Below are 8,314 nucleotides of genomic sequence, written 5' to 3'. Positions count from 1 at the left end.
AGCATGTTTTGTATATGTAATTAGATGATGGTTGGGGCAGGGACTCAGGAGTTCACTGTTGTTTAGTTTAAGGTGAATATTGGCCATTCAGGTATTTATGCTGATTAGACAACTTGGGCAGGTGAGACTGTCCCATGAAATCATGAACTCCATTGTGTACTTCCTTTGTCTTTGCTGTGATTGTGATAGTACTTTGCATATAGTAAGTAAGCAAATATTTTAATTGAATATAAGAAACCTCTCAAGGTTTTTTTTTTTAAGTATTTTTCTTCCCATTTTTACTTTGGCTATGTGGTGCAGCTTGTGGGATCTTAGTTCCCTGACCAGGGATCAAACCCATGCCCCCTGCCGAGTCCTAACCACTGGACCACCAGGGAATTCGCTTCCAATTTTAAGATATAATTGACACATGGCACTGTTAGTGTACAGCTTAATCAAGGTTATTTTTATTGTGACCCTTCTAGGGTCCTCTTAAGAAGAGTAGTTCAGTAATCCTGCAGCAGGATTCCCTGTTTCATTACATGTCATACTAATGTAATGATTTGTGTGCCTCCCCAGGTGTCATTCACTCCATGCAGTTGATAGGCAGTGGAAGTGGGATACAGGCAAGAGAGCTCCAGCAGCCTCCCAGGTGTGTTCTCCAGAAAGATCTAACCAATAACCACCAGGGGGCAAAGAGGGGAGAGTCTACCATTTGCTTCTGACATTAGTTATATTAGCTATATGCTGTTGATAATAAACCAAAGCACCTCCTCAAAGTTGGAACACTGGCACTTCCCTCCAGATTGTGGGCATATATAGAAATCATCAATGAATTTTGCTTGTAGGATTCCTGGCTACTCCTTGACAGTACTATCCTCAGGCCCAAAATGGTCCTCTGTGCCCAAGGATGCCATGATAGAAGTCAAGCCTGACCTTTACTTTCAGTGTACCTTAGATAAGGGCCTTCCTTCTCTGCTTAAGTCCCTTTCTCCACAGTCCAGTGAGGGGGGTGTTGTGTGGAATGCTGACCCAGCTTAAGTGTGAGTTACAGCTCCTTTTCTAGATAGGAAGAATCTTTACTTCCCATGTGCCTTTCCTGAACACACCACAGTGGAGAAAAGAGCAGACACACAACTCTCAGCTTAGAGATGTAGAGTGTATTTTGGGTGGTATTCTGCCCACCTGTACATTAATGAAAATTACAGTAGCATCCTCTTCAAGGGATGCAGACATTGGGTAGACTATGAAGTCTTTAGATTATGCTGGGTCTTCTTGAACAGACCAGTGTTTTTGTCTGAGGTGACAGGTGAGGGTCAGGGTGGGTTCCCTGGTTGGGTGGCACAAACCACTCGAGGACAGTGCCGAGGGCAGTGGTGGGGGGTGCTCAGAACAGAGGCTGAGCTGAGTTGATGCGAGTGGGAGTGTTGCCAGAGCTTGCTGTCCAGGGACCGGGGTATGTCCGTGAAGGCCAGGCCCATCTGCTTCTCAGGTGGCGGAAGCTGGGCCTTCAGGACCCCCCTTGTCTTCTCTGTCTTAGGTCTCTCCTTGGGACTTTTGGCTGGAGCCAGGCTCTTTGCTGCATTTACTTTTCTTGTGTTAGCCATTTTCTCAGAGGTGGGGGACGTGGATTCCTTATGCCCTTTGCCTTTTGTTTTGAGGTTAATACAGTGCAAAAAAGATTTCATCTTATTTCTAAAGCCAGAATCTGGAAGACTGGGCATCTGGTGAGTATAGCCTGGCATCACTGGCCCCTGCAACATCTGTTCTTGTAAAGTGTGGCCCCACAGTGGGTTACCTGGAGTGAGCTGGCCCAGGAAAGACTGGCCCTGTGACACCTGGGGCGCCACAGGCTGGGCATTCTCAGGAACTCTTGCTGGTTTGAGGATGACATTGAGCTTGGCTTGACTGGCTCGCAAGTCATTCTTCTCAGAGTCTTTCCCCTCAGGGACTCCAGGAGGTAGCTCTGGGAGTTTAAGCTGAGGGTGATGCTCAGGACTGTGCTGGCAGGGAGCATCAAGGTGAAAATGTCGTCTCTGGCAACAGGAGCTGCAGGGTGTCCTGTTCAGGAGCACCTCTTCTGGCCTCTGTGCTTCAGCTGAGTGGCTTTTTTCTCTTGTGGAGGAGAGTATGAAGCTTGCATCCCCTTCTCCGCGGTCCCCAGCTGATTTGGGTTTGCCTGGCTTCTTTCTCTTTTCTGCCAGTGTGGGAACTTGGGCTGAGTCCTTGCTCTTGTCAGGCCTATGGGGCTCAGAGCTCCAGGCCTCCTCCAGGCTGGGGTTGTTCACACTGGCTTCCAGCTGAGCACAAAGAACCTGGGCCTTGACCTCTGTCATGTCCCCACTGGATTGTGAGATCTGGGCTGCCCAGTGGACAGACTCACGGTGTGCTGCACCGGAATGATGTTGCTTCTGTTTCTGATGCGCTGTCTTTAACTCCGTGGCTAGCTCTTCTGTGAGGTGGAGCCATTCTGGATCTGGGGAACGTGGTGTATCTGGTGGGACGGGGAGATCCTGGAGTGGTAGTTTTCCTTGGTTGTCTAGATTCCCAGGAGACTCCTGTGGGCACATGTTCTTTGGCATTGCTACCGTTTGTTCTCTGGACTCCCTTGCCTTTAGGGGAATTCCCAGTTGTATCTCTAGGATCTTCTTTCTCAGATGGAAATTTAGTTTAGTCAAGATGGGTTCCCTAAGTGAGCAGGGCCTTGCAGGCCCTGTCTGGCTTTCTTGAGGCACCATCTTGATTATTCCTTCCATCTGCACTTCAGCCTGGAATTCACCTGCAGCATCTGCACAAGCCTCACTGCCATCTTGAAAGCCTGGCCCAGGACTCAGACCCTGCTCTTCAGGTGAGGGCACCTGAGTCGGAGGTTCTGTTGGGAACTGGATAGGTCCAGGCTCCATCTCTGTCTTCATAGCTGCAGAAGTGATTGCTGGAGCCGTAGCCCTGGAGAGAGCCACATAATAAGGAGCAGGCAGTCCTGACAAGAAGGCCAGATACTTGTGCTGTAAAGTTGTCTTCAGTTTCTCAATGGCTCCCTGAGACAGGGACCAGGGCAACTTAGGATGTTTAATGAGAGCATCTGATGAGGCTTGTTGCTGCTGGTCAAGGGCCGTTGGCATCCAGGGTGTAACTTCCTGTTGTTTGTCCAGGTCATCTACTGCCTGTAGTTCCAGGGGCTTGCTTTCTGGGATGCAGGTGAAGGGAGCCACTTGCAGGCCCCCAGGAATTTTGAACTCGCAAGAGCCATGTATGCAGACAGGAACCTTGCCCTGGTGAATCTCCTTGCATTTGGAGTCAACATGGCTCTGCAGTGTTGCTTTGGCCTGGTCAGTCACGTGCAACATAGGGACTGACGCTGGGTCCTTAATGGCTGGGAGTGGGTCGCCAACCCCAGTGCCCTCTAGAGCTGTAGGTTGGGGGACATTCACATTGTCCAGGGCTCTGCTGCTCCAGGACAGAGTCTGCTGGCCAGCAGGGGGCAGAGGCAACTGGAGAGACCGCTGGTTCTTCCAGGGTAGGCTCGAGTGATTATGAACCAACTGTCTCTGGAGGTGGAATTCCAGCAGCCTCCTGGCCTGCTCTGGGAAGAATAGTTCCTTTGTGATGGTGGAGACAGGCTGACCTGGCCAGGAAGTTTTTACAGTCTCAGAAGATTGGGCTTGGTCACTGGGCTTACACTGCATGGGGCTCTCAGTGTGCTGATCTCTCTGGAAAACATCTGGAAAGTCCCACTGAAGCTGGAGCTGCCTCTGCAGCAGGTGCCACTCCAAGGCTTTACATTCATCCAGAGTCAGCAAGGGGCTACTGATCTGAGCTTGTTGGTGCTCAGGTGGAGCTGTCCAATTTGGGGAAGATGGAGAAGAGGGTAGAGCTGACTGGGGCAGAGTTTTAGGCATCAGAGGGAAGCAGGAGAGCTCCTTGAAGAGAAAAGGATACTTCAAGGAGTGCTTGGACATGCTCTCGTTCATGGAGAGGCCTTGATATCCCAAGAAGGTGTCAACTAGGGACTCACTGTGCAGAGAAGGGAGGCCACAGAATAGCTGGCTGTATTTCGACTGCACAGGGCCCTCTGAATCACTAGCCTGTTGCCCAGGCATTAGATAAAGGCCACTTGATTCTTTAAGAGCCACATAGGGTGAGGCTAGAGTCATATGATCTGGGATTTGCTGGTAGTAGTGTCTTTGTTCTGGGTCCATAATGGACCATTCAGAAACCCAGAAGGCCTGGGTGGGTTGGCCAGCTATACATGAGCCCCAGTTCTGGTATGAAATGGTCCCGAATTTCTCAATGGAGAACTGAGAAATATCATTCTGGATGAAAGAAACTGGTTGATTATGTACAGGGTGGCAAAATAGTGGCGGGTTTGGCATAAGCTGCCTCAGGGACTCTTCCACACGTCTGGGGAGCCCCCACCTTTGGAAATGCATCAGTCTTCTTACATGTACCTCAAGAAGCCTCAGGACTTCAGGACAAAGGAACGGCAGGTGGGCAGGGAGGACAGTGACCATATTTAAGGCCATAGGATGTGTTAGAGCTGTGATTTCTCGATTCAGGGTCAGCAGAGAGACCTGGGAATTCAAGGGCTGCTGGCCTTGGTTCCCATAGACAAGGTTGGGGTGGCTCTGGATTATCTCCTGCAAGTTCACTGAAACCCTTGGCTCCTCAAATCTCGAAGAAAGCATAGTCTCTGGGCCCCTGGGCACCTCTGGCATTTGAAATCCCTGCCTTTGCTTGAGGTCTTCAGCCCAGTAATCATGGATGCCAGCTGTACCAGGTGACCGGGCCACTGACTGTGCCAAGGATTTCTGTGACACTGTGAGGTTTGCAGATTTAAGTGAAAGGTTTTTGGAGTGTGGGGAACGATGCTCCATACTCTGCTGGAAAGAAACTTTAGGCGTGGACAAAACCTCTAGGCAAGAGGAGCCCTGTGCTGGCTCCCCTGAAGTCGGGGAGACCAGGGTATTCTCATCTGCCAGCACCTGCTGAATCTCCAGAGCCATGCTGTTGCAGGTTTGGCAGCAGGGATCTTCACACAGGAGCTGCCGCACACTCCCCTCTTGAGGAAGCCAGCCCTGGCTGGGGAGGGAAACATGGCAACCGTCTGTTACTGATGGAGCGACAGCTGCCTCTTTGGCCTCAGACTGGGCTGCCCTCCCCTAGTCCTATAAGCTCAGAGGCCTGCCTCTGCTGCCTGTTTACTCATCCGTTTTTTTCCCCTAGGGAAATGACATTTGGCAAGTTATGGTGGGCTGGGCTGAGGGCCTGGGGCTTATTGGATGAGGTCTCAGACAACTGATGGGGGCACAGGGCCTTGAGAGAGTGGGTGGTGGGTGAGTCCTTTGTGACCTGTGTTGAGAAGCTGAGCTAGGAGAAGCAACCAGGCAGACAGGTTTAGCTGGCTGATGGCACAGCATCAGGAACATCACCATGTAGAACCTGGAGTCATTCTCTTTATGGGCCAAGGCTGTGGCCTAGTATTCACTATTTCCAAACTATGAAAAAGGCGATTCTTTTGGGAACCCTGTTCTGGGGATTAAAGAGTGCACACAACATCTCTTGAGAATCCGTCCCCTTTCTCTAGAGAAGAAAGAAATAATATGACAAGCTCCTGTCTGAGGGCTGTCCCAGGAACTGACCTCCCTGAAGACAGAACCAGAGGAGGTAATGTCAGCAGGGTCCAGGGGTTTGCCCTTGAATGGGTGTAGCTGTAAAGAATATGAAAATGATGAATTAATTATGCACTTAATTATCTATTCTCCTGACTGTATAACCTGTCTTGTGGCTTGAGTGCAAAACCATGTAGAGTCTTTTGTGAACTAGTGCATCTACTAGGGAACTGAATTCCAGGGCCACTTGAGCCTAGCACAGAGAACTAGGACACTCTCTTCTGAAGTATCTGAGCGCCCCTTGCCCTGGCAACCCTCCAAACCAGTGCTCCAGGCTCCAATGTGTCTGGCTCCCTCCCAGCCATTCCCCTCTCCAACCTTGTCACAGGTCAAACAGACAAATGATCACAGGCCAGACTGGGAATTGGGAGACTGCAAAGAGCAAGAGATCACCTTCTCATGACAGAAAGCAGCTCCCACGGCTTCTCAGCTTCTTCCTGGGAATGTCTCCTAGCTGAGAAACCAGGAGACAGTGTTACATGGAGCAGGAGAGGGTTCAGGGACATCCTATAGGAAGCCTTTGAATGAGAGGAGATTGCAAACTCCAAAGTGAGTGCTGTAAAGCACATCTGTGTATGACTTAACCAGGTATGATGTGCTCTTCTGGGCCTGCTCTCATTTGATCTTCACAACTATGCTGTGAGTGAGGCAGGATCATCAGAGCCTGTTTCATAGGAACAAGACTGAGAGATGAAGAGACTTCCAGAGGGTCATAAAACTAGTAAGTGACACAGTTAAGGACTTCTCCCGTGTTTCCTCTCTTTTCATTCCTGGGGGTAAGGTGGACTTTAGAACATTCCCAGACTCTGATTTGCCATCCCACCTGTTTTTTTCTGGGAGAATTTGTCAGCTTAGACAATGGAAGTCTTCAGTGGTTAGAGTACCTGGCTCCTGGCACCAGGGCCCATCACGGGCCAGGGTTCGTTGCCCACAGTGGAGGGGAGTCAGAGCAGAGACTGAGACTTTACCTCTTGACGCTGCATCTCTAGCCCCTTGTCTGACTTTTTGGTGACTCTTAAAGAAAAAGAATTAAAAGAGTGTGAAGTGGGACACCATTTTGTTTCACATCCAAAATGAAACAAAGGAAATATACATTTCCCAGTCTCTTTCTGTATCTCTGTATTTTATACACTCTTCTATATGTTCGTCCTGTACTCCAGCTTTTCACCTGAACATTTCATTTCTTTACTTTTTTGGCACTTACTTCAGTGCTTTCCATATTCTATACCTCCTGTCCCCTTTCTCAGGACAAGTTTGTCAGGGGACTTAGTGTGATACAGGAGGAATAATGGAATGGATTAAATGGTTGGTGGCTCTCAGCCAAGGACTTCTGCTTACTAAGTCCACCAATCAGAAAAATCCCCCATTTTTGGAGGTCAGAAGAAATCCAATGAGGTAGATTCCATTTTATCTAGCACTCAACCCAAGTTAGATAGAAATTCTTAATTTTTCAACTAGGATATACAGAAGGGGTGGGCTAGCAGGGCATTATTTCTAGGCTCTGAGAAAGAGAGGTACTATAAAGAGTAACAATGTGTCTTATCTAAGACTTAACTAGTACAGCCATGGTCATAGCGTTTCCCTACCTGGCAGCAGCTCCTCTTACGTTCCATTAATCCATGGTAACTCTCTTTCACTTGCCAGATAGCTAGGATAATAATGAAGATGGAGCCAGAGATATATAAGAAATACCCTAAATCCCACAGAACAGAAGCCGGGATCAGCATGGTCTAAAACCTCATTAGCATGAGGAGACCAACCATTCCTATATGTAGGCACTCAGGGTCCTGGTGCCTAATGATTCTCCATGGTATGCCTGTGGTCTCCACCTCACAGATGACGGAACCAGCCCTCAGACGACATCACAAAGCCCGCCTGTTTCACAAGGCAGGTGTGGTGTCAAAAGACATACCTGTCTAGAGAAGCTCACGTGGTGATTCAGTCTGTAAATGAGGGTGTCTTGTTGTAAGGACTGAAGGTGTCCCTTGCAGGCAGTGTCTTTGCTTTTCACTTTTCTTCACTTTCCACAGCCTCCACCAGCCTGACAGCTCAGCTCTTCCTTTGTGACAGCTGTCTTGCCAGCCATCCACTGAAAACTGAGTGTTTAGGAACATTAGGTACCTTTTGAGAAAGAGTAGCTGGGACAGAGGAACCTCTGTAAACTCCACCTGTACTGAAAATGTATGTGAGAAGCATACATTAGCTTAGGGACGGCAGAGACTGGTTATGGCTTGGGAATGGAGAACTTTATTTATGGCTGCTCTGGGCCTTCCTTGCTGCTCTCAGGCTTTCTCTAGCTGTGGAGGGTGGGGGCTAATCTCCAGCTCTGGACAACAGGCTCTAGGTGTATGGGCTTCAGTTGTTGCAGCATGCTGGCTCAGCAGTTTTGGGTTGCTGGCTCTAGGGCTCACGGGCTTCAGTCATTAAACACAGTGGCTCGATTGGTAACTCTTAGGCATGGTAGGTGTTTTTTCCAATCACTCCCAAGACCCATCATTCCTGCACCTTGACTATAGACATTATATTGCCTGCTTGGCTGTCTGTGGATATTGTGATCTGACTCCAATATCTCAAAATTTCTGAATTTCCTTGAGAGAGTCTTTCCCTGGTAACAGTGGTCTCACAGCCAAAAAATTCTTGGCCTCAGTATCTCTGAAGATACCATT

At 49.0% G+C, this 8,314-nt stretch overlaps 1 protein-coding gene across 1 annotated transcript; it reads right to left on the bottom strand.

Annotated features, from left to right (window-relative positions):
• Positions 1–1,230: 1,230 nt before the first annotated feature.
• LOC101116458 (protein SPATA31F1) lies at positions 1,231–7,375 on the bottom strand. Its single transcript, XM_004005243.5, has 4 exons — positions 7,235–7,375; positions 6,617–6,662; positions 6,042–6,102; positions 1,231–5,058 (listed from the first exon to the last, which is right to left on the bottom strand). Exons 1-4 carry the CDS (start codon positions 7,373–7,375, stop codon positions 1,296–1,298), a joined length of 4,011 nt encoding a protein of 1,336 aa, XP_004005292.3. The 3' UTR covers positions 1,231–1,295.
• Between the last annotated feature and the right edge of the window lie 939 nt (positions 7,376–8,314).

The sequence above is a fragment of the Ovis aries genome, chromosome 2 (assembly GCF_016772045.2).
Source record: "Ovis aries strain OAR_USU_Benz2616 breed Rambouillet chromosome 2, ARS-UI_Ramb_v3.0, whole genome shotgun sequence".
Classification (NCBI taxonomy): Eukaryota; Metazoa; Chordata; class Mammalia; order Artiodactyla; family Bovidae; genus Ovis; species Ovis aries.
Note: the sequence above shows the minus strand (reverse complement) of the source record. Positions and strands in the feature narration are given on the sequence as shown.

Bases quoted from the DNA above. Each gene is read 5' to 3' on its own strand.
- LOC101116458 (XM_004005243.5), bottom strand. From the start codon at position 7,375: ATGCTGATCCCGGCTTCTGTTCTGTGGGATTTAGGGTATTTCTTATAT. The intron at 6,663-7,234 runs GTAGGGAAACGC...TTTTTCTTTAAG, and splicing joins GTAAGAGGAGCTGCTGCCAG to AGTCACCAAAAAGTCAGACA. The intron at 6,103-6,616 runs GTAAAGTCTCAG...CTGGTTTCTCAG, and splicing joins TAGAGATGCAGCGTCAAGAG to CTAGGAGACATTCCCAGGAA.